The following is a 26,591-nucleotide window of genomic DNA, read 5'->3' as shown; positions in this document are numbered from 1 at the left end:
CTTCTTTCCAATTAAACAGCAAACACACACACACACACACACACACACACACACACACACACACACACACACAAAAAAACCCCAAACAAACAAAAAACCGGAAGTCAGGTGTGATGGCTCATGTCTGTAATCCTAGCTACTCAGAAGGCTGAGATCTGAGGATCACAATTCAAAGCCAGCCCAGGTACTACAAAGCCTGGAGACCCTTATCTCCAATTTGTCTCCAGAAAATTGGAAGTGGGGCTGTGGCTCAAGGGGGGGACAGTGTCCTTGAGTTGAAGAGCTCAGGGACAGTACCTAGGCCCAGAGGTCAAGACCCATGACGCCCCTAAAAATATCCAGAAATGGTGATGTGACTCAAGTGGTAGGGGACTGGCCTTGAGTAAAACATATTAAGCAAAAAGTACAAAACCCCAAGTTCAAACCGCAGTACTGGCACACACACACACAAAAATAACTGCATGCATTTTATAACATATTTAATCTAAAATATTTCTGATAATATGTTCACAGGTTCATTTTCCTACTAAATCCTACTGTCTGCAAAGGCATCATAGGATACGTATTCTCTAAAACCAACAATTGTACCTACCTACAATATTTGCTTATAAAAATACAGCTATTACAATGTGTTTGGGTATCAATGAGTACATTGGGATTTGATTACTCTATGAACAAGTAATATAAATATAAAATAAAATATAATAATTTTCTTGATCAAATCTTATTATATTTATGTATATCATATCTAGAGATATCATGTACCTACATATTGGTGTTGGATGTGATAAGCATTATGGCACATGGTAATACTCATAGAATGTATGTATTAACTTTTATTTTAGCTATGGTCCACAACGTTACCAAATAGAAATTGAAATCCTGTCCTGAAAGTTGCTACTTCATAAAATGAGTAATTAAAAAAAAAAAAGGAGACCAGTGGCCCAGTGGCCCATGCTTGTAATGCAAGCTACTAGGGAATCTGAGATCCTGAGGATCCTGGTTCAAAGCAGCCCAGAGAAGACTATCTGTGAGACCCATATCTCAAAAAGCAAGAAGTGGAAATGTGCCGCAAGTAGTGTAGCACTAACCTTGTGCAAAAGAAACTCAAAGACAGTGACTCGGGCTCAGAGAGAATAAGAGGGAAAGGAAAGGAGGACAGAAGGGAGCAAAGGAGGGATGAGGAGAGAGGAAGGTGGAGAGAGGGAAAAAAGGAAGGATGGGTAAAGGAAGAAAGAAATAAAAAGAAATGAAGGAAGAGAAAGGAAGGAGGGAAGGAAGAAAGAAAGAAGCAAAGAAGAAAGGTAGGATGGAAAGAGGGAGGGAAGGAAGAAAGAAACAAAGAAGGAAGGCAGGAGGGAAGGAAAAAGGAAAGAAGGAAGGAAGTAAAGAAGGGAGGAAGAAAGAGAAGAAAGAAAGACTTTTTCTCAACATACACACATTCACTGTCTAAGTGTGGGAAGCTCAGGCACATTATAGATTCCAGAGAGTTTTGCAGAGCTATTCACTCATCAATATCACAGAACCTAATGAAATCTTTTTACATTAGCTAAGTAAGAACATTACATCATGTCTATTTTTAATATTTGTATCATAAGCTCATATTTTTACGGGTGACTTTCTTCAGACCAATTTTGATCAGATTTTCATTAAAAAAAAAACAGTTTGTGCCAAGTTGCAGTGGCCCGTGCCTGTAATTCTAGCTATTCCCCAGGCTGACAGCTAAAGATCAGAGTTCTAGGTCAACCTGTGCGGGGTAGTCCATGGACCTCTAAGACTTGTCTCCAACTTAACCATCAAAACCTCAGAAATAGTGCAATGGCATGCATGCATACACACATGAGCACACACATGCACGCACATACACACACAAATAGTTTGTACACAAAGTTTAATAAGCTATAAATATGGAATATGAATGCATAGAATACTGTAAAACTGACAAAGACATTTTCAACATCCATGTACAAGTATTATCACTAACAGGAATTTTATAAAATTTCTTATATGTTTGCTGAGAGTGGCAAAGGCCACTAATTTCTCTGTTAATATGCATTCTATGCATCTTCCTCAGGAAAATAACTTTGATTTTGTTTTGTTATTTAGCTAGACAAATTGGAACTTTTAATGAGGATATTTTATAATGTTCCCTATAGATAGGTACAGCCAGTTAACTGAATTCTGACAATGGATGGTAAGAAGAAGTGGAGAAACACCTTTCAAATAGGTCTTTGAAGTAAATGTGTGCATTTTTCCTTCTTTATCCTCTTGATGGGTGGAAATCAGACTGGAGAGCTGAAGCTTTAGCAGCAGGGTCTTGGGACCTTGAGGCAGAACACTTTTCCCTCAATATGGCCCAGATAAATGACAAAGTGCATGAACCCCTGGCACTAGAAGCACTGAACATGTGTACCGACTGATTGTGGAAATCTATTAGCAGAGAAAGAAAAACTTCCTCCTCAAATCACTTATTTTGAGTTCTGTGAATGATAAACTTATCTCTATTATTTTTACCTCATAAAAATTTGACGTATTTCCCCTGCTTCATATTTCAAAGAGTGCTTGGACTGTACTTTGGCATTCTATAAAACTAGATGACAAAGGTTGGAGATAGTGCTAACTTAGAACATAATAGTATCTATAAAAAACAAATGAATGAATACTTTCTGTTCAGTGTAATTATCAGCGTTACAGCAGTATTGGCTTCTGTTGTTTTAAATTGCAAATATATGTCACTTGAATTGCATAGAAGATTCTATTCTCTCTACCAACACTTTTCCCTCTTAGGCAAAATATATATGAAGTTCTAAACACATGTTCAACTTGTTCAAGTTCTGTGCATTATTTCCCATTATATATATATATATATATATATATATGAAAATGAAAACTCATGAGAGTTCAGTGAGGACCAGTGATTCAACACTTAATTCTATGGAGCATGATCACACCTGGGGCTAATTAGTAGGCATCATATCAAGCAAGGCAGAAGCATTTGTAGCAGAAATATTTGTTTATTCATTACTTCATTCTTTGAAGAAAATCCTTGATGAATAACTACCTTGCGCCAGAGGCCACGCATCACTTAAATATAAAAATATGTAGCATAATATTTGGTTTTCAGGCTTTTTATGTGTCATGCAGAAGTCAAATGTGTGTACAAAAATAATCATGGGTTATTTTACATTGTCCATTGCTTTGCCTTACTTTGCGTCACTTTATTTCTGAACCTGAGGGTCATCCTGTAAGTTAGGAGGTTTGTTTATTGTCACTGTCCCTTCATCTTTCTTTCTCATAGAGTGAGCTCCTTGGCTATCTATTGAGAGGCCTAGGGAAGGAGAGAACAGGTTAGAAGCGTGCTCCTGGCATATACCCAGATGGAGGCATGTTACTAGAATCATCTGCTAGTTCTCCCCGGGGAACTTTTCACAGACTCTTCTTGGAAGGGGCAAGGTCCTATTTTACAGTCTCCATTCTTTCATGTATGCTAACATATTTTTCTGGTTGCAAAAATGAATATAATCGGAACAAGGATAAGAACACAGCAAGAATACATGGAAGCCTTACAAATGAAAGGGACCTGAGCCTGCTCCTCCCACGACACTGCTGCCTTTCATTCTTTGGTCCCCAAACCTTCTATAAAATGACCAGCTTGCAACACTGGGTAAGAACAGATTCTAAAAGCCTAACACAAAATTTTGTGGCAGGGCTGATTTTTAAGTGATCTGGGAATCATTTCAGAATTAAATAACTCTAACTAGTTGCAGGAGAGAGAGAAAAATCAGAGATGTTTTAGTCCATAGCGTTTGATATAACCCCTAGATAACTGGAAGTGGTGCTGTGGCTCAAAGTGTAGAATACTATCCTTGAGCAAAAGTGCTCAGGGACAGTGTCCACACCTGTGACTAGGAAAAAAATAATTAGTGAATTATTCAATAATTCTTTTTCTAAAAAGTCTTATGCAGATGAGGACTAAACTACTTCTGGTGGCACAAGCTTTATTATTAATTGTATTATATGTTGCAGTATTTCTCTATGCATTTAGACTCCACATAAATATATATAAATACATATTACTATATAAACTTAGACTTTCTATATAAATTTAGATCATCATCTGAAACATTATCATTATTAGTTCCTCTGCTAAACTATGATGAATACACATATATTACTCTGACTGAGGAAGGAGTAAACTGCTTGGATTTCAGTTCAATGTAATGCAACAATAATATTGAGAAATCATTTTCTATGTACCAATTAGAACCCTAGCCCTATACTGGGGGCTACACTAATTGCCCTGATAATTAACTTGACATGTTTAAACATCTTTGAAAAATAATTGTATACTTGCAAGTTCTTGAATCTCTCATTCTGACCTCATTTCAAATCAGATTGTGATGTCCATTCCTGAGTAGCCCTCAGTTTGAGGGGAAAAATGGTTGGGCTGTCTCCCTAGGCTCCAGCTTTGCATGTTAACAGGGCTGCAGGGAAAAATCAGCAAAAGCTACATAGAGTTAATTGGAGTCCTTTGCAACAAGTCTAGAGATACACAGGAGTGATCACTCTAGGGCTTTCTACCCAGAGGCTCCAGCTGAGGAAATGTACTCTAAAGAACTCCTTGCTCTGCACTCCGGCCTAAAGAGGGCACAGAATATAGACCCTGTGGCCCACAGGGGCCCATTTGCTCCTGAGTGGAGCTGTTGACCCTTGGACTCTCCATTGCTGTAGGGAGTTACCTCATTTAATACACCAGTAACCAAATCCAAGAACAGCACAAGATTCTGCTTCACTATGATTGTGCTTCGCTATTCTATCTGTCCAGTTCTCTTGGTTGATAGTCGTATTTTAGTCACTGGCTTTTTGTTGGACTTTTGCTTTCTTTTCAATCTGACTGGAATTTTCCACTTCTTCCTGGGATTCACCACATTTAGTCTTTGTCATCATATGATTCATTTTGCTAGTAACATCTACTTATTTTTTAAAAAATATTTATTACATTACTTGAAAAGATACCCCTTTATCTCTCCCCACCTCAAATTTTCAGGTTTTCATCGGAAGGGGGACATGTCATGGGATTTTCTGAATAAGACTGAAACTTGATCATGGATGTGAAATTCTTCCTGTTCATGGTATTTCTGAATGATGCCTGCACAGGATTCCCTGAAATCCTTTTCTTCTATCAGTGTCCATGGTACATTGCAGACAGATTACATCAACTGCTCTGCACATGCACAAAGTTAGGGTGCAGCACTGTGACTCATAGTACACTAACATTTGTGACTCACCACCTCAAGATAAAGACCCATTGCTTAAAAATGCAAAGACAAATACAATACCAGAAGAAGAATCCTAGGCAAGCTTAATCTCTAGCTGAGTACAAAATAGTTTCTAGCATTTTGCACTAGTGTTTCTGCATATTAATTATAATAGAGCCCCGGCTAATTGCTGTGTTACCCACTTGTAATCCCAGGTATTTAGGAGGAAGATTTGATGATAAACTCAACAAAAAGTCAATAGTGGCAAACAACTGTCATACAAATTTTGCCCTGCCTCAGGGTCAATAGATATATAGGCAGGGGTATCTGTCCCAGGAAAAAAATATAACCCCATCTGGGGAGAAATTGCCAAAGGAAAACAGTTGGCAGTATTATTTATGAGATAAAATGTTTACCTATCAAGTACAAGGAACTGAGTTCAAATACTGTTAAAAATGAAAATGAAGAGAGACTGAGACAAAATATGATTGGAGGAGAGGAAGCAGAAGGATTCTGTAGAGAATGAGAAGATATTAATTACAGTGTAGCACAACTCATGCCCAGAGTAGAAGGGAGCTGTGAATAGATATGCAGCACAAGAGTCTAGGGAAGAGATGTAGTCATTTGTTCTGCTCATTAGGAAGGAGAAGGATAAATGCAATTGTCCTAGAACAGAAGGAGAAGTGGAAAGACAAGAGTAACTCTCACTTTGAAGTCAGTGTGTGGCTAGAGATGCTCTTTATTACATTAGGGAGAAAGAAGCATCCAGGTTTGGATATAAATTCAAAAATTGAGATGCACAAACTGGGCACTGATAGCCCACACCTGCAATCCTAGCTCCTCAGGAGGTTGAAATCTGAGGATCATGGTTCAAGTTCAGCCAGACACAGAAGTCTGTGAGACTCTTATCTCCAATTAACCCCAGAAAACTGGAAGTGGTGCTGTGGCTCAAAGTGGCAGAGTGCTAGCCTTTAAATAAAGAGCTCAGGGAGAGTATCCAGGCCCAGAGTTTAAGCCCCAATACTGACCAAAGGGGGAGAGAAAGAGAGAGAGAGAGAGAGAGAGAGAGAGAGAGAGAGAGAGAGAGAGAGAGAGAGAGAGAGAGAGAGAGAGAAGGAGAGAGAGAGAGAGATTGAAACACATCATTCAACCAGAAATGTCAACATGTCCAAACATCTGTGGATAGGGGTATTTGAGCTTTGAGGTGAGATGTGAAGCTCAGAGGAAGCATTACTGCAGAAATAAAGGACCCACAGGAGAACTGGTGAGCATTCTGCTGTGTAGATGCTGTTGTGAAGTAGTCTCTAAATAGGTAAATGTGGCTCAGGAAACATGATGCCTAGTACAAAGTAAAATAGTAGGGACAATGTATCTAGATGCTTCCTACCAGAAGAAAGTACAGAAGAGAAGAAGAAGGAGCAATCTGAGAGGATTTTACATGAACATGTGTGTGTGTGTGTGTGTGCGCACGCGCGCGTGTGCACGCACGCATGTATGTGTGTGTGCATGTGTCTGTGTGTGTGCAAGTACTGGAGCTTGAACTCTGGGACTCATTCTTTGGCTTGCCTTTTCCATTCATGGCTGATGCTCTACCAGTTGAATCACAGCTCCAATTTCAGCTTTTTGTGGGTGAATTGGAGATAAGAATATCAAAGTTTTGATAATCATAATAATTAGATCTGAATCTCTTGAGGAACAAGCATTTAATGTAGCATTTAGAGTTTAAATTGTGGTTTGGGTTTGTTTTTAATGATGAGGAAAAGTAGAATTTGGATGATCTTGGAAAGAATCAACAAGATCAGTGTTTCTCACACTCATCCCTGCATCAGAGTCAGTAAAGGCTAGCTCAAGTAAGGACTGCTGATCTGTAGGTTAGAGTTTCTAGTTCTAAAAGTGTGCAACAGTTTAGAGAATATGTGTCAACAATGCATTGTCTGTGCAGTTCTTCACAATCATCCTGAGATGATACTCTGGTGTGAAAGAGTGAGATTAAAAATATCATGAAGAAGACACGCTATTACTAACTTCTCTGCAATAGAAATGGGGCCTTGGGATTTTTAAAGTTTTGCCTTTAGGAAGATTGAAACAACAGGAAGGCAAAAGTGGTAACTGAGTAGAAAATAATCATGAAAATCAAATGATTATAAAAACCTGCATCTGCCAGAAATATTTTTTTACTTCTTTCAGCTCTCAAAGCACATATTAATTCATGTATCACTTAATAACTTTATCAGGACAAAAAATGTAATTAATGCAAACATTTAGGAGCAACCAAGTAACAAGATCCTGAACAAAAAAAATCGATTTTGTTTTCATCTCTGGTTTCTAATTTGCTCTAAAATATAAAACCATCCGGTGAGTGGCAGGAGGAAGAAAGATGAACATTTGGATAGTTAGGAAAACTACAAAATATTTAAGGAGGAGAGTGGGAGTGGCAGCTCCTTATAGAAATATGGCAAGTTTGGTACCATCCATTTCTGTGGAGCCTTTTGAAATTGAGGGTTGAGGACTATTTAGTAATAATCTTTTCAACGGCGTCTAGCCTGATTAACTAGTTGCCTCTGAGAGATGGAAGAGAGTAAATGGACTACTTCATGAGGTTAAGTTTTTAAAAGAGGGAAGAATGAGGTGTAAAAATGAAGTAAACAAGTGAATTGAGCAATAGATTGAAAAGAGGAGAAATGACATATAAGGTTATCCTAATATATTTATATGTCTATAATGCAAATTGTAATTTTCCATAGAAGATTTTTTAATTACATTTGATACATTTAACCTTTCTTATCAAGAGAAAGACTTAGATGTGACATAGTATTTAAATGTGTTTCAACCTTTCATAAGGCTGAACACAGCATGTGTGCCTTGGTAGTAGACAGGGAGAACATATTCCACCTTAATCATTCTGCATGGCACACTGTACTGTGAGAAATTGATTCAATGATTTGCCAGTCAAACTGTTGGGGCTCTCATGCCCCTCCACCTTGAGATAATTAGCTTAATCAGAAATTTTACAACAAATGATGGAGGTGTGAACTTGGGCTAATCCCAAAGAGTAACATTTTGCATGGTAAAATTGGATAGCTCTTCTTGAATATGGATACAGATACAGAACCCTTAAAATTATCCATAGAGTATTCGGGGGCTACAGACCCTTATGATCTAGTCTTTTAGGGGAACAGAGAGGGAGCCTATGCAATTTGTTCAGTTATTCTTTTTCATCTGACATAGACAGACAGACATACATACATACAGACAGACAGACAGACAGGCATTTGGATAGATATATAATATACAAATGACCATAACAGATCGTTGCTTGCTTTTTCTTCTGTCTCTCTCCCCCCACTTTCTCCCCCCATCCCCTCTCACCTCTCTCCTGACTATCCTGGGGTTAAACTCAAGACTGGGTGCTGCCCCTTAGCTTTGTTGCTCAAAGCTGGCACTTTCACTAGGGTCAGGTCACAGTTTCACTTTTGACTGTTTGGTGATTAATTGGAAATCAGACTTTCATGAACTTTCCTATCTAGGCTGGTTCTTTGGGGCACAAATCTCGGATGTCTCATATGTCCTGAATAGGGAAGATTGCAGGCATGAGTCACAGGTGCTTGGCTGGATGCTTGATTTTTACTTTTTAATCTTTGTTTTTGGAGACACGGTCTCATTGTAGCCCAAGCTGACCTCTTACTAGAACTCCTCCTTCTACAACCTCTGAAAATTGCAGGTATGTGCCATGATATTCTAGCTCATGCTGTTATGTTTGATTAGGAAAACCAGATATGTGTTTAAGGAATTTGGGGAGGGAAAGCTTGCAGAAAATTTAAATCAAAACTCAAAAGGGAAAGCAAATCAGATTGACCTACCTGTATCTGTGAGGGGACTGGTACTGACCAACTCTGTCTGAGCAGAGGGCATTCGTGAAGAACGAGAATCACCCTCACTGTAGGCTTTCAGAATGTATTTCTCAAGTACACCTCTCACTATGACTGGTTCATCCCAGGTCACTTCAAGCTTATATCCGCTTATACTTCGGATTCTTGAGGGAGTTGGCACACTTTGTGGAGCTGTGAAAGAATAAAAGAGAAAATAAGAGAAAATGGCAGCTCTGAGAAGACAATTGCCCCTATTCTTCACTTTTAATGGCTGCAGTAAATCAGACGCTACCATTAGCATAAATACAATTTATTAGAGTTGTAACTTTTCAGCATTGATTTAATATGACTGCACATCTTGAGCCATTCAGTTTAAGCAATATTTCAAAAACCATCAAAACTCTATCGACATAACACTCTTTTCTGTCTAGTCCAGGTTTTCCAAAAACATTTAAGATATCTGATATAGTGAAGCATCCCTCATAAAAACAGAGGTGGAAATCTTCAGAGAACATGTGCGAACAGTTTCATGATGTTCCTTTTAAAAGCCAAGTAATTAGACTGTTATTATACATAGTGCTTTGACACTTTTATATCTTCCATACATTAGACAAAAAAGAAAAAAATTATTATGGTTTTTCTACATGAATGACTGGTTCCACTTTACAAATTCAGTTGTTTTCCAGTTAATTTTTTCTTAAATTAAAGTTAAAACCTCAACCACAATAGATAAGGATATATTTCTCATTACATTTCATGGGGCAGCAGAGCCCTTCAGGTTCTTCAAATTCATCTTCAGATAACAGTCTCTTTAGAGTGTTCTCCAAACAATAACACACAAAAAAGTTTCAGCAAACTGCAAAATACCATGTCCTTCATTTCAAATACCCATCACTTTAACATCTTGTTAGATAGTTTGACTTCTCTTTTTTTTCCTTTGATCAGGAGCAACTTCATCACAGCTGACTGCATGGGGAAAAGAAAGAGCCCAAGGAATTCAATGGCAGGATGATGGATAGAGGGCCTGTGCTAACTGCCTGTGGGCTCTTGAGTCTTGCGGATGGACCATCATTCTGGCTTTCCCACAATGAGTATCTTCCTCCTCTAATTTCCTTTACTGACCAATCAACAAAGGCATCTTTCAGGAAAACAAAGTAAAGATGCAGGATGAGAGGAAACAGAGAATCATTCTGGGCCAGGAGGACACACAGCCAACCCATTTGAATCACAAATAAAGGGACCCTGAGAAAGGCGTTGATTTTATTAGTTCTGAAATGTGGTACAGGACAAAGTACAGTATTGTCTAACAGATGGTCTTCTCATAAGGGACAGAGCAAAACTGACTCAAAATAATTAAATAGTGCAATTATTCTTTAACCCTTGGGATCATGTAGCTGCTCAGTGCTGTGGTCAGACTGTAAATATGAATTCATGGCACATGACTTTGTGATCCGATTATTGCTATAAATTCAGAGCTCTATTTGCATGCTTTCTTGGTATAATTTAAAATGAATACTAACGTTATATAAATAACAAACTTCCTAGATACCTATTTAAATTGCCTACACAGTCAAAGCAGGCTTTATAGTTGAAAAGGTAGAGAAACATGAAATAGAAATAGAAAACATCAGTAACAAATGAATATTTTATATCAGAATTTTCTCCCAGCTTTTGAAGTTGAAAAGGATTTGTAAGAAATCATTCAGCTCAGTGTCTTTCCTATAAATAGATGATTATTTCAATCATCCCTCCCCAAAAGCATCAATTTCTCCTTTTCCTGAAGAATTGATAGGCAGAAAGCCTTGAAAGCTATTGTTTGTAGCTACCTTAATATTCCCTTATCTTTTAAAATAAAGAAGATTCCTCAGTAAAACAAAATACATAGAGATATAGGGACACTTTATTGATAAGTATAAGAAAATATCATGGTGATAAGCATCTTTATAGAGATTGTTGCTTGCTGGATAAACAGTAACAATTCCAGATACACAAAAGACCACTACTTGAAGACAGCTTTTTCTGGTGAATACCTGGCCCTAATTGGTAAAATGGTAAAACTCCTTATAAAATTCTTTATAAAACTCCTTGGGATTAAAAACCCCTTTAACAGTGCCATTGTGAGAAACAATATTGTCATCACCATGGGAAGTATAAAATTCTGATTATTAGTAGGTTTGTCTGAAGTGAGATCTAATATATTTTAATGCTTACTTGTTTCTCTTCCAACTCAAATAACAAGCAAAAAAATTAAATGAATCTTCAATTTCACTCTCAGGAGAGTCATTCTATGATTCTCATATTGTTACCACAGCAAGTGTTTGCAAAGATGTGTTAACAGATACATCTGCTTCCAACTAAGTTCAAGATTCAAAAGTTTCTCTTGCAAGAGTAAATTGGCGCTCCCTCTCTAATGGGGACTGAGCTTTTGATCTCAATGTCTTGGGATCTCAGGTTTCCCTTCCAGTCTTGGATAGATGGTGGCAAATTGAGCCTATTAAATCCTTAAGATACCAGAATTTCCTTTCTGCACATCTAAAGAGGAAAGTATCACATCTTAACAAATATCAGCCAGTTTTTCTTGAAAAATACAAAGCACCAATCTGCTATTTAGCCATTGATCTTTTCCAAGCCAAGACCTAGGTCACAAGATTCCAAAAGTACTCCTAGTCTTCTCTTCACGCACACAGAAACATGCATAGGTGTGCACACATTTTAAGATTAAACAGAATTTACCTGTTCCTGTGGTACGCCCCCGACTCCAATCACTAAATAAAGAACCTCCTTCGTGGGATGCTCTGATTCGATACAGGTATTCTTAAAGAGAAATAAGAAGTCGAAAAAGTAAATGAATCCTCCTACAGACTGAACAGGAGACATGTAGTGTTTAACTGAGAGACCTGCACCATTACCTGTAAAGGGTTGGAGCCCCGGATCATAAACAGTCTGCTCTCTCCCCTGGTAAACCAGGATGGAGTCATTTCCCCTGCAGTTACCAGTGATGTCAGTTGATAGGCATCCATCGAGATTGACTGTGACAGCGCTGCTGGACACAGATGCCAAGTTAACGATAGCACCCCGTGTAAATGAAACATCCTTCATGCAACCGCCGAAACCTAGCAAACAGTAAGGGATTAGTACCACATCAAGAGCTTTAGTCATTAATTACCAGTCAGTTCTGTCCTCTGCCATTCTCCGTGTGGGGGAGGGAAGGGGCAATGGCCTACCATTATTAAACTTCCAAGTCTGCTGTGGAAAACCTCCTAGATACTCTCTGCTATTTAAAAATTTTAAATCCAGAAAGATTTGCAAGGAAATAGTGATTTTGCTGGATCCTTCAAATTATACATTGGGTAAATATTGTAATGCAACTTGTGCTTTGTTTACTGAATTTTGCCTGTATTAGCACACATTTTTCTAAATTCTGTTTCTTATCACGAATCAATTTTAGGCTGTCATACAATAGGGAAAGGCTGTTTTTACATGTCTCTGAGTTCTAGAAAAATAAGTTACTATAGGAGTTAGTGTCTATTAAATGTTAAACTATAGTATTTGAATTTGCAAAATTATCCAGCTATTTCATTTGAAGAAAATATATACTTGGGGATTTATTCAGAATAGCAGGAGACAGAACATAGTTTAAGCATATATTAGACTCCGTTAACATTGCCATGAGTCACGTAATAATTATTTCAGAGTACTGTATAGAATGCGGTTCTAGTGAAATCATCGAAGAAGAGAGATGTTGCATGTGCTATAACATTTTCACAGAGTTCTCTCATCTTGGATAGATAAAACTTCAATGTACAAGAGTTGTACATTCACACAAGCCTGTCAGGGTCCAGTATTCAGCTTTGGTTGTATTAACCCTATCAATGTTTTATAGAATTCATATTGTGTACAGGTGGTTTTAGAATGATCACAGTGCAGCAACATTATCTGCTGTTTTAGCAGGAATGTGGATGAAATGAATTTGGAGGTTATGTTACATTTTTTTATTTGTTTTCACCTTGGCCAGACAACAAACTAAGGAAGTATCCAGACATCCAGAGAACAATGGCTTTGAATGACATGCCATTTTGTGTCAATAGACATCAGTTCAGGGAAGTGTGGCAAAAATCTGTCCAGAAATCTGCACAAAACAGTATCAAATGGGATAGAGATTGAGACTACAAAACAACCACCAAATTTAACGGTACCAAATACCTCTTTGCAAGATAAAAATGGCCACATTATTCCTGTCAAGATTTAGATGATATCTTATTATGTCTTCGACATACTAAATGCTTGAAGACACTTTCCTTTTAAATGTCTCTGCTCTCATTCATATTCCCTTCGGCCTGATTGATCAATATTACAGGTCTATCTTAACACACAGTAGACACACCATCTGTTGGATGAATTGAACTGATACTGGTGAAACTCAGTATAAAAGAATTTGCTGGAAAAAAATCAGAAAGGAAGAATTCACAACGCTTACCAAGAGTAATTTTCTGGTGGCAGGTAGTCAAATTATCTAACCTCTCTCTATCTGTGTTTTCCAACCAAGAAAATGAGATGGATAGCAAAGAAGATTTGGCATAAAAGCTGTTGGGCCAGGTGCTGGTAATCCTAGCTACTCAGGAGGCTGAGATCTAAGGATCCTGGTTCAAAGCCACCATACATAAAAGTCCTTGAGACTCATATCTCCAATTTATCACCAGAAAACCAGAAGTGGAGCTGTGGCTCAAGTGGTAGAATGCTAGCCTTGAGCTGAAGAGCTCAGGGATGGTGCCCAAGCCAAGAGTTTGAGCCTTGAGACTTGGGGAAAACAACAACAGCAACAACAAACCTGTGGGAAGAAACTGAGGAGTCTCAGTCTAACAAAATGGCAAAAATCCTGAATGCAGACGATGGAGATGGCGGTACCACCGTGTACATATATCAAATGCTGCCAAACTACATGTGAAAATAGTGACCAAGGTTATGTCTTTGGTGTTTTGGATTTCACTCCAAGTTTACCACACTAAAAATTAATTCACAAGATGGAGGCGTCAATTCGACAAATGTAACATAGTCGCCTCCCTTTAATTTGCAGATGAAGACCTAACTCCATAATTTTCTCAAATGAGGTTTATAAGCATTTTTCTCTCCTCCTACAGATATAGTCTCTGGCCTCAGGCTTCACAGAGGAAGCTCTCCCAGTGGACATGCTTTTCTGTCAAAGTCCAGTTTGCTTTGTTCTTTCAATTCACCCACCTCTCCTTGATGGACTTTGGAACCCTGAGCTCTTCAGCTCAAGACTATCACCCTATGACTTGAGCCACAGCTCCACTTCCAGTTTTCTGGTGGTTGATTGGAGATAAGAGTCTCAAAAACTTCCAGCCTGCCGGCTTTAGACCATGATCCTCAGATCTCAGCCTCCTGCGTAGTTTGGAGTGAGCCACCAGCACCCAGACCCAGCTTTTTTTTTTTTTTTTTCCTTTTTATTTTTTGTCAGTCCTAAAGCTTGAACTTGGCCTGTGGCTCAAAGTGCTAAAGAATTAGTCACAGCTTCATTTTCAGTTTTCAGTGGTTAAATGGTGACGAGTCTTATGGACTTTGACGTCCAGGCTAACTTGAATGGTGATCCTCAGATATCAGTTTTCTGAGGATTATAGGCATCAGCCACCAATGCCTGGCTGGAAAGAAATAATTTTAAAAGGAACTGAGAGTCCTCTTTTCCTGACTTCATGAGAAGCAAAAAAGATCCTCTACTTTTCATAGACTTCCGATTATTCAAGTGTTTTAATACCAGAGCTCCAAATGAACCAATCAGGAAAACATGTTTTCTAAGTGAAGCAGGCTTGGCAAGCCTGATGGGTTCCACTTTCCACTTGCCTCTCCTCTCCTCTCCTCTGGGTGCATGACAGGCCTCACCTACATACAAATGAGCTAACACTAATTCTAAGACACATTCTCCTGATCTGCCATGTCACATCTTTGGCAAATTAGGTTGTCCAGCATTTCCAACACAAAGAAGGAACTTACACTTGATTCAAAGGAAGCATATGACATTAATGGGTAAAAAAAAGTAGCACTACTACAACCTCCCTCCCAACAATGCTTCTGAGAAAATGGTGTCAATTGAGACGCATTGAAAGAAAAAGAAAATGGTAGGAGTTTTAGAAATTTTCTAATAGTGTATTGAGAGACATATTCTGTGGACCTGAGTCCTTTTAATTGCAGTCAATTTTGTGGTTTCAATAACCTTGTCACAAAATTCCACTGCAACTTGACTAGTATATAATAATAGTAGTAGTAGTAGTAATAATAATAATAATAAACCAGGTACCAGTGACTAATGCCTGGAATCCTGGCAATTTAAGAGGCTGAGATCTAAGAACAATGGTTCAAAACCAACCCAGGCAGGAATGTCTGTGAGGCTTTTACTTTCAATTATCCAGCCAAAAGACAGAGTAGAACTTTGGCTCAAATGGTAGAGTACAGCCTAAGCAATCATAAAAGCTAAGAGACAGCTACCAGGCCACGAACTCAAGACCTTGTAGTAGTACAACAGAATAATTGCTAATTCTCATTTTGTACCAGGTTCCACCTTACCATAGTTCAATATTTTAACAGTAGCTTGAGAGTCACTGACATGAGGATAGTGCAATGATAAAAGTTCAGTATCCATCATAAATAAAATATCTTTCAGTATCCTCGACTTAGACCTAGTGTAGGTAAAAAAATTCTCCTCGAGGCCCGGAGTTTGGCCTAGTGGTAGAGTGCTTGCCTAGCATGCACCAAGACCCGGGTTTGATTCCTCAGTACCACATATGTAGCAAAAAGCCAGAAGTGGTGCTGTGGTTCAAGTAGTAGAGCCTTGAGAAAATCCAGGCACAGTGCTCAGGCCCTGAGCCCAAGCCCAGGACTGGCAAAAAAAAAAAAAAATTCTCCTTGGGTCTGTGTTGATGTTTACACTTCTGTTATTATCTTACACTTCTATTTTATTTTTTGTCATGGATATGGGACTGTCAATAGTTATGGGCTAGGAATAATTCAAAAGCAGAAAGCTGGGTAGGTAAGTTTTTTTGTTTTTTTTTTTTATGTCTGATATGTAAACAGGATCAAATACTCTCAACCCTTCAAAGAGTTCTCAAGTTCTTTCTAACCTCAGAAACCTGAAAATCCAGAGACATTCATGTAGGAATGTAATATTTTTTGCTGCAGCTATGTCTTAAATGCCTTGAAAATGTCATTACTGTCTTATATTCAGTTATTCATTAACTCCATTCTGCTACCCTTCTAAAACTCTCCTTAGATCTTGCAGTATATTTTCCATTCATAGGCATTTAAATCTTTATGTACTTACCAAATAGGCAAAGACTGCTTTGTGGAAATATTAACCATTCATGGTACATAGAGTTTAAAAGGCACAGAGAATATTTTCTACATGGAAGCGTGCCTAGACACCCGCTAGAGGGAATGGCAATTCCCTCTCTCCACAAGGAAGGATCTTGAGCCAATGCCCATAAAAGCAAATGCTGCTTGAAAGAGACTGGACTGTGACACCAGGTTGCCTGAGACACACTAGTTAGTTTGTCTGCTTACTACCCCTGTGAACTTGGGGCAGATTACTTTCTACTCTGGTCTTTAGTTTCCTCTTCTGTAAAGTGGGGTCAGGAGTGACAATGCCTAACTCAACCAGATTATATTTTATGAAGAATCAACTCACTCTTTCTACATAGAAAGTTTCAGAACCCTGTCTGCCACACATATAGCAATCACATATTTTTGGGTTGAGCTAGGGTCTCAATTATGCAGCTCAGGCTACACTCAAACTCATGGTTTTCCTGCTTCAAGCCTCCGAAGTACTAGAATTACAGGCATATGCCACCACACTCAGCTGTTTTTTTGAAGTTAATACTAATTCTTCTAATTACATACTTATATGAAGTAGGCTTGTGTTATTTAAACATGTTACACCTTTTCCTTTTCCTTTTTTTTTTTTTTTTTTTTTGTGGTTCATGTGGCTTGAACTCTGCCTGGGTACTGTCCCTGAGCTCTTTAACTCAAGGCTACCGCCCTACCCTTGGGCCTCAGTGTTGTCCCTGAGCTCTTCAGCTCTAGGCTACTGCCTTATCCTTGAGCCAAGCCACATTTCCCTGTTTTCTAGAGGCTAATTGGAGATAAGAGTCTCAGGTCCTTTTGTGCCTGGGCTGGCTTTGAACCTTGATCCTTAGATCTCGGCCTCCTGAGTAGCTATGATTACAGGCGTGAGCCCTTGAGCTCAGCTTCACTTCTTCCTTTCTTTGATGATTATGAATAATAAAAATGTATACAATTTTCACATTAGAAATTCAACCAAACTCACTCTTCTATGATTTGTATATGTGACTCCTCTATTAAAAGTTGTGGAGATGATTAGCATTTATGTCAAGTTAAACAATGCAATTAATTTTCCCTAGTTGTATGCATGAATCAAATTTAGTTTTTAAGACATAAATACAGGAAATGATCAGTACCCAGAAAAACTAAAACCACACATTTTCAAAAAAACTTGAAATATATTTATACGTGTCAGATAAAATATATACAATTACTTATACATTCTAGTATATATGTAGTACATATATGAGACTATATATATCAATATATATAATACATAATATATAATTGAGATGTATATCAATTATATTTTCTGATGTAGGTGTAAATATGTTGCTGATATTTAGTGGCAATGAAAGAAAATTACTTGAAAAGGTGATTATTTTCTGGGATTCATGATTCGCCTCAATGGAAGTGAAATGGATAAGTATCATTCTTTGCCTGAATAGATTTCCAGGTCTTGTAGCACAGAGCAATTCCTCCAGAGGGAACTTACCTTGCTGCAAACTCAAGTGTCTGTAGGAGTATCGCAGCTCCTGTGGAATTCCTCCCAGATACACAGGTGAGTTTACCAGCACAGGCTGGGTTCCAGCCTCTGATGTGTGTGCCACCAGTTCATTCATACTTGCAGATAGGGTGGAGCCCTCTCTTTTGATAATTGCTTTATTCCACTTTCCATCGCAATAAGACAGACTGAGCTCCACTTGTGTCAGGGTAAAATTGACATTCAACCGGAAGCTTAGTACTCCATTCTTCAGTTCCATCTGTTTCATAGGTTTTAAAAAATAAAAGAAAAAAAACAAAGAAAATAGCTGTAATAAAATAAAGGCTTCAGAACAGGAGTGTGGAACAGGGCAGAAGGTCAGCTTCTTGAAGAAAAGCAAGAAATTTCCTCGAAAGCACTCTATAAAAACATTCTACTTTAGCCTAAGCCAAACTGAAGAAACATAATGAAATACTTTGCAAGCTTACAATTGACATGAAGAATGGCACATTGAATCAAACAAATCCCTTCCCAGTGAAAAATTATGCTGAACAATATAAATGCTATGTTGGCCTATACTTTGCTTCAAACATAGTTAAGAGACTAAGTCCTAGTATAAGTGCCTGAGTAACTGAAGAGAACAGACTAGCTTAAACTATGAATATTTCTTAAATCTTTGGAAAATACAACTTCATAAACCAATTTAATTTGGGTGAAAATATGACAAGACAATAAGAAAATGAAAATGTCATACTTGATGAAGTATATTTTGACTGTTTTGGGGACCCAATTTCAAAACTGTTAGATATATTTTAAGTCAATATTTCATCTTCACTTTGACTCTTTAACATAATGTCTTCTGTGTGTATCCTTTTAGATTAATGTTTCATTTTCCAATCTGAGCAGACTATCTAAATTTCTATAGAAAAGGTAATATAGTTATATGTTATCCTTTGAAATATTATGTGATACTTTTCTTACTGTTGTTTTTAGTGGGTCTTAAAAGTCATATAAGCAGCCTGGAACAGTTCAAAATTTATGTCATATCAGATTAAAAATTATATTTTCTATGTAAATATCATCTTATGAAGTCAACCAGGTAGGCAGAGAATAACCTTCATTTGGTAAATATTGAGTTTTTCTCGATGTTTGTATATCTGATAATTTAAGACATAGGGCAGTTCCTAAATACCACACTAAAAGCAGAGGTGAGAATGTGAGGGAAATGATAACCAAGGTAGTGATATGTTACCATGGGAACAGAAAACAGGAAAGAATTACAGTAAGGTTTGTAGAGTGTCCTTTAACGAGGGCACTTAATAGTCTCAACAGTGTGGGAAAATTAGACTTAAAGAAAGTATGTTAAATAAGAGAAGGGACATAGATTGACGGGATATGTTAAATAAGAGAAGGTACATAGGTTGGCAGGAGAGTCTTACTAAGCATATAGGAGGAAGATTTTTGGAGGATTTAAAAAACATAGAAAAAGTTCATCTTTTTCTCTTCTTCTCTAATACCAGAGCTCTACTCTTCCCATTGTTATCTTGGATGAAAGTGAACCCTCCCAGTCATTAGAATTATGCAATGGAAACTAAGTAATCAGTAAACATATAGAAAGTATACAATTATATGGCTTTTGTTCCTATATCCTGGAGGTCCTTTCATTTAGCTTCATCCTGTATGGCCTTACGTATGTAGGTTTTGCTCTATCGTAAATCTCTGCTAGGAGAGCCCAAGGTTTCTACTGATTATGACAAATGAGGGAAGCCATTGAGCCTATGTTCCTTTGAGTCTGGCTTACTTCACTTAATATGATTTTTTCCAAGTCTTTCATTTCCTTACAAATATGTATAAATGTGTATAAATACCACATCTTGTTGATCCAATCAACAAAGGTATTAAAAATAAAGGACAAGTCAATCAACAAAGTACTTTAAAAAACAACTTGTCAGGGTCAAATAAAAAAGTAAATATGCCAGATAAATGAAAAGAATCACAGACACCATCATCATTTTGGGATAAGTGGGGTGTTTTACTATAATCACCAAATTAAAAGCCATTCAAAAAGAAGGCTCTCTTAGCAGCTGCAGCTTCAAAAGAATGTACTCCTTACAAACATACTGAGTTTGAAATATGAAAATAGCCAGAAGAGATTTTTTTATGGAGATGGTAGAACAGCAATACTTATTGATTTGGGATCGTCCTGTAAAATGGAGCTTGTTCATGACAAAAGAAATAAGCATCCAGAAGAATAGTGAAAACAAAATGTGTGTGTGTGTGTGTGTGTGTGTATGTGTGTGTGTGTTGATAAATGTAGTCTTTAATAAGGCCAGTATTTTAACAGGAAAGGCAGAGAGGAATTTTTTAAAGTTACAGTATTCTTGGAGAAAGTAAAAGGATTTAATGAAAGAAGAAGGACTTAATGAAAATCAATAGAAAGTTTGGAAAGGAAGTAGGAAACAGTACTGTAGGTACCTTTTTAAAGAAGATGTTCGATAAACATCAAATATATGAATAAAATATCTGTTGGACTGGAATTATGAGAGGCACTGACAACTTTAGATAACTGTTTTGCAGTGGAGAGGAATGGGGGCTGGTATTAAATAAGAAAATGGAAATCTCAAGGTCACCGCAGATACATATATATGTAAATAAACATACATATATGAATATATAGACATAGTCTTTTGGCCCTGTGTCAAAAGATAATGATGGAAATGACAATTTTCTAGAAACAAAATTAGATTTTCTTAATTCCTTCTACCTCATCTGTTTCTCTAAAACTACAATTGTCACAGAGCTATTTCTAGTTAAAAAAGAATACCAGAGAATAAAATAAAAAAACTTAAGAAACTGCCCTTACCAAAGAAAAAAAAATACCAGAGATATAAGAAACATTTTGAATACTCCATGGAGCTCCACAACTAAAAATTACTTGTGGGTTAATGAATTAAAATAGAGGTGAGTCTGGAAAGAAATCACCATTTAAGATGATGCCAAGACATGTGTAAGCCCTTTCAAAGTCAGGTCTAATATTTTAAAGTCAATTTAATTAATTTCATTCACATACGGCCATGTAGTCGGATCCATCTTTGTTGTAAGTGAAAAGCAGCAATCCATTGAATTGGTCCGTCCTGAAATTCAGCGAGATCTCAAATTCTGTCCCACCACGAAATGTGTTTGAGTGAAGTTCCAGGAATCCTTGACAGATAGGAGTAGGTATATGTTAGCACATCACCAGCTTCATGGGCATGTCTTAAATCCAGGACATAGCCTGTCGTCGTGTCATGACACCAAAGGACATGCAAATGATGCTATGAAACCCTTCCTGCATTTTTATTAGAAATAGCAAAAATGAACTTGGCAGCCTTTGAAGAGGAAACCATCTTCTCTTCACATCCTGTAAAGATGCATCTGCATCATGTAAGATATTTGGTAGCTTTGTTGAATGAGAAAAGCTCAAAATAATGACTTTAGTAACAAAAGTTAAGGAACGTGCACACAGATCACTACATTGTTAATGACAATAATTTAAAGTCATTTTATACCCAAACAGATTAAAGATGTAGAAGATTGAGTTGGGCACTTCTTTAAGAAAATAACCACATTCACCAATCCAACGTTTTCCATTCTGCTTCCTTTCCCTGATGGACATTAGAAAAAGGTCCTGGCTGAGAAGAAAGCCAGGGTATTGGCTTCACTATTTCTAACATTAATCATTCCTGCTCTTGTCATCCCATGGATGGATCTTTTCACTAGCTCTCTATTAATGGCCTACTTAAGTCTTGACATAGATGAAAGTTTACACTCCAGTAATATGGCTAACTTACATCATTATCTACATAGTGAGTGAAAATACTTATTTATGAGTCAATCTATGATCTATCTGGTAGTGGAACTGAGATTTGAATGGAGGACTCTGCTCATGGTAGGGGTCGTCCCTAGCACTAAACAAATGCCTTTGAAACATTTTTTAAAAGTAAAACAGCATTCTGAGTCACAAACAGCTTGTTTACCAATGGCTATGTGTAACTACCACAGAAACAATGAAGCCTGTGTCCTTATGGTTAGAATTGCGACATGTAGATACATAGTTATAAAATTTCTAATTTATACTGGATATTTTGGAAATGTGTTTGGGTATCCTAACAAGGCATTTCTGGTTTCATATGATGTCAAAGTAAATTGTACAGAGATTAAACTGTTTCCCATAGAAAACATTTACACTGTTTTAGTTTAGATCTTAAATGCCTCCACAGAGGCCTATGTGTTAGCAGCTTTTTTCTAGGGTTAGGTAATGAGGTGGTAGAACTACCAATAGGCAAGGCCTAGGTTGCTGCAGGCATGCCCGCATAAGGGATGGTGAAACCTTGCCACTCTGTGTTCTCTTTTACATCCTAACTCTGCACACACTCTCACTAAGATTTTTTGCCTTATGTGCATAAGTCCAAGGCCACAAGCCCAAACTAATCATGGACTTGAACCTCCACAAAAATGAGCCAACATAAATCTTTTCCTAAGTTGATTTATAACAGTGAGGAGAAGCTGACTAACATGCGTTGAAGCAATCACCAATGTGTATGTCATGTATAAAGTTACCTGATCCCAGGAAGTGAGCACCTTCCTGTAATGAGGCAGGGCATCCCTCCCAGCTATTATACACATTCACTTGGTCTTCAGAGCTCTGCCAATCCAGGGGTTCCCAAATAACAGAGGGGTTGTAATTCTTCATGAAATGCACATCTTTCAGACAGCCCACAAAACCTTTTTGGGTGATCTCTGTCAAAGTTGAAACGTAAGTAGAAATGTACATATTACATGACCTATTTTGAAAAAAAATTTTTGCAAGCAATTAAGTTTTATTTCTAATAAAGTAGAAAATAAAAGAGCAATAGCTCTCCTTATCGACTTACTTGCTTCATGTAAATACTTTGCCACCGTTGATAGCCAACAGTAGCAGTTTTATGTTTTGCTCAGGTTCATACTCATAACTACAGACAGATATTCATGTGTAGATTTTCAAAACTATTGTACTTTTTTATTGCCTTTTGAACTAACAGAAATTCTGGAAACTAAAGGATCCCAGGATTCTTTCTTCTGGTACTTCAAAGGTCAAGTGCAATGACAACTACATTTTTTTTTCTTTTAAAGATCAGTCGTTAGTGTCAATCTTAAATTTGGAACTCTTGAGACCAGGTGGGTGTGAGTTTTAGATACTCAGCAAATCTGGGATAATAGGAGGTTAAGAGAACTATGAGCAAATGAGAAAATTAAAAATGGGGCAAGGAAAGTATCAACAACAAAACACAGCATGTACGCCTCAGGCCACATGTTTCCCCAAGAGTGCAAGATAAGACATCAGCTGTGAGCTCTTGGCCACATGGTAGGGATGGTACTGAACAGAGATCTTAAAGACAATTGGGTAAAAGCATTCTCTCCTCTACAAACATCTCTAAGGAGAAAACTCAAACTCAAATACAACTTTCTCCAAACTTTAACCAGAAAATGTGTTTGATGTTCAACCAGGCTTAAATGAATGCTGCTACCTAGGAATAAATTATATTTACCTGGGTCCTGCTTCATTGTAAAATTTACAATGAAAGGCTTGTCCCTATGTCTGCCTAACTCCAATAAGGATTTGGGAGAAAGAAACTCCTGCAATCATTAGATTTGGGAGAAGAAATAAAATCCCTAGAATCATTAGCACTATATTTGAAAGGCAATTGTTTTCTGCCTGAGGTTTCTATCAAATTTTATTAACTTCCTCTTACAGGATGTTTGTTTTTTTCTCATACTGAAGACAGGGAAATTATCCCATCACATGCTAATCATCATAAATTGATTCAACAGCACATATGTCGTATCAAACTCACCCAGATTCTCCCTGAGAATAGAATAACTCTGAGGTACTCCTCCCACGAAGACCCCAATGTTATCTCCAACTATTGTACTGCCATTCCGGGAGGTCGAGGAACCTATAGAAAAACAGAATTTCAAGATCATCAGTCACTCGTCTCCTAATTTAACAAGCTCTAAAGCCCTCTGGAGAGTGTCAGATCACTGCTTGGCCTTGGATCACCTTTCATGTCAGTCCCTGTTCCTTTCCTTCGATCACTGAGTCTTCATCATCCTGACATCACAATATTGATATGATTCAGATCTCCTCCATTCCTGGGCTTCTTCCCTTCTCTGTAAGTGGATTTCTAGAGGTTTCCAAAGAGATGAGAACTGGGCTGGATACAGGTAATAACTACTCGGGTCAAAAACAGCAGAGGAGCCTAGATTGTGGATGGCTTCTAGAGAACTATCTAACTCCTTCCTTCTTTGAGAGCAAAGGGAAGTTTACTCATGTGTTTCTAAAACTCAATACACTCTATGTACTCCTTCTTATCTATGGGCTTTGATTTTTAAATATTATTCTTAGCTAACAGCTCCCAAGCGTTCTAATCTGCACCTCTTCCCAGAACTCAAACTTCTTGAGCCAGCTTCTTATCTCTACTGGATGTCCTACAGATAAGATAGACTTACATTTTCAAAAACAAACTCACACCAGTCTCTCATACATCTTAGTTTTGGAAAGAGATTAAAGCTGCATCTTGCTTGGCTGACTTCAAAATGATCCTCAAATCTCAGCCTCCTCACGAGCTAGGACATAAATGTGAGCTGGCAGTGCCCAGCCCTGATTTTCCATTCTCAGCATATACATTACTTGACACTTGTTTAATATTCATTCATTGTTTATTACTTATGTATTCAGTCATTTTCTCTTGAAAAAATGTAAACTAAAAAGTTCGCTTCACTGTTTGTATCCAAAGGACTTAGGACAATTGTAGGAGTGCATTAAAGTGAGGTAGAGCCTAAATAAATAAATAAATAAATGCTTGCATCATCATCATCATCATCATCATCATCATCATCATCATCATCATCATCACATCATTATGCAATCCTCTAATTTCGTTTTCTTTTTGTCAGACCTGGGCCTTGAACTCAGGACCTGGGCACTGTCTTTGGGCTTTCTCAAGACTAGAGCTCTACTACTTGAGCCACAGCACCATTTCTGGCTTTTTGCTTTGTATGTGGTATCGAGGAATTGAACCCAGGTCTTAGTGCATGCTAGACAAGCACTCTACCACTAGGCTCTACTCCCGGCCCCAATACTGTAATTTCTAACATTGCTTGAGCATAGTAGAGGAGTAGGATGAAAAGGCAAGATATAGGTGTAAAGAATTCCAGAGTTGTATAATTTGGAAAAAAAATCACCCTCTCAAATCTTTTTTTAAAAATCTCTAAATGCAGATAACTGCTTTACTCTAGTGAAGGTCAAGTAACTCAAGAGAATGCAACTGAGATCTTTGGAAATAAGTTGCAGAGAACACATAAAATACAGAATAATCAGTAGTGATTTTGCTCTTCTGTTGTGCTGAAGCCCTACATAGAAGAGCAAATGGACTCTGTATTTCATCATTTTGAGAGCAATCCAAAGACAAATTCAGCAACAATGTGAGTAAAATTAGGCAGAGAATATGACAGAAAGAAAATAATAGAAAGAGAAGAAATGAGACATAGGGCAACACTAGCATTATCAATATATACATGTGCATATATATATATATATATATATGCGTGTGTGTGTATGGAAGAATTTACCTGTATATAGTCCATCCACAGTAATCTGACCGAAAGCCTGGTGTCTAATGGCAATTATTTCATGCCATTTGCCATCATTATATTGTTTCCCATGATCATTTGCTGTGGTAACTTCTACTGATAATCCCTTAGGAGAATGAATGAATAAATGAATGAATGAATGCTTATATAAAAGCACATGACCAGAACCTTACACATTTGTTACACCTGAAGTTAGAATTTTCACATTATAATCCTGCCATAAAGCTTTCAAATTGGACTCAGGTTGATATGCAGCATCAGAGTATCTAGATAGTTGATTGACCATTCAGTCTTCTTATGATCTCTTAGGAGAAAAAAAATGAATAAGTGAATAAATGGCTAGGTGAAAACATAGGCAATGAGCTTTATGTATTTGTTATAAAGCAAAATGCAATTTTTGTCAGTCCTGGAGCTTGAACTTAGGGCCTGAACACTGTCCTTGGACACTTTTTGCTCAAGGCTAGCTCTCTGACACTTGAGCCATAGCATCACTTTTGGCTTTGTCTGATTGTGTGGTGTCAAGGAATTGAACCCAGAGCTTCATGCGTGCTAGGTGAGCACTCTAGCTGTATGCTATGCTCCCAGCCCCCAAACATAATTTTTACATTATCATCCTCTCACAAAATGTTTAAATAGAACACAAGATTAAAGCTGGGTGTTTTTGTAATGTGTATCTCTGAAAACCACAGTGGCCAGTCCTGAGAACTGATTTTGAAAGGAGAGCTTCCTCACAAAGGCACTTGCATTTTCAGTGTCTATATTCTTAAGCAAGACACTCAAGTTTTATATTCTAAAATGTGAGGCTCTAATTTTCATGGTAAACAGAAACTTTGGAAAAGATGGTCAGGATTTAAAAATGAATGAATTTGTTCTGTATGTAAAGAAATTTCAGATAAACTAGCTTACCTTTTCATTCATGAAACAATAATAACCAAAGAGATTAGATTCATGTTAACAACTAGA

The 26,591-nt window shown here is 37.5% G+C and overlaps 1 protein-coding gene across 1 annotated transcript in view; it reads right to left on the bottom strand.

Moving 5' to 3' along the window:
• Ush2a (usherin) overlaps nucleotides 1-26,591 on the bottom strand; it is a 606,255-nt gene that overhangs the window by 349,439 nt on the left and 230,225 nt on the right. The window contains exons 22-29 of the mRNA XM_090341196.1: nucleotides 25,608-25,734; nucleotides 23,831-23,932; nucleotides 22,557-22,736; nucleotides 21,028-21,158; nucleotides 17,970-18,237; nucleotides 12,037-12,240; nucleotides 11,861-11,941; nucleotides 9,119-9,319 (exon numbers count right to left, since the gene is read on the bottom strand). Coding sequence (XP_090197322.1) covers nucleotides 9,119-9,319; nucleotides 11,861-11,941; nucleotides 12,037-12,240; nucleotides 17,970-18,237; nucleotides 21,028-21,158; nucleotides 22,557-22,736; nucleotides 23,831-23,932; nucleotides 25,608-25,734 — 1,294 coding nt within the window. The remainder of the gene's footprint in view (nucleotides 1-9,118; nucleotides 9,320-11,860; nucleotides 11,942-12,036; nucleotides 12,241-17,969; nucleotides 18,238-21,027; nucleotides 21,159-22,556; nucleotides 22,737-23,830; nucleotides 23,933-25,607; nucleotides 25,735-26,591) is intronic.

Source organism: Megascapheus bottae, chromosome 10, assembly GCF_031878675.1.
Source record: "Megascapheus bottae isolate mThoBot1 chromosome 10, mThoBot2.hap1, whole genome shotgun sequence".
NCBI classification, from domain to species: Eukaryota; Metazoa; Chordata; class Mammalia; order Rodentia; family Geomyidae; genus Megascapheus; species Megascapheus bottae.
The sequence above is the reverse complement of the archived record's forward strand: the minus strand, read 5'-3'. Positions and strand labels throughout refer to the sequence as shown.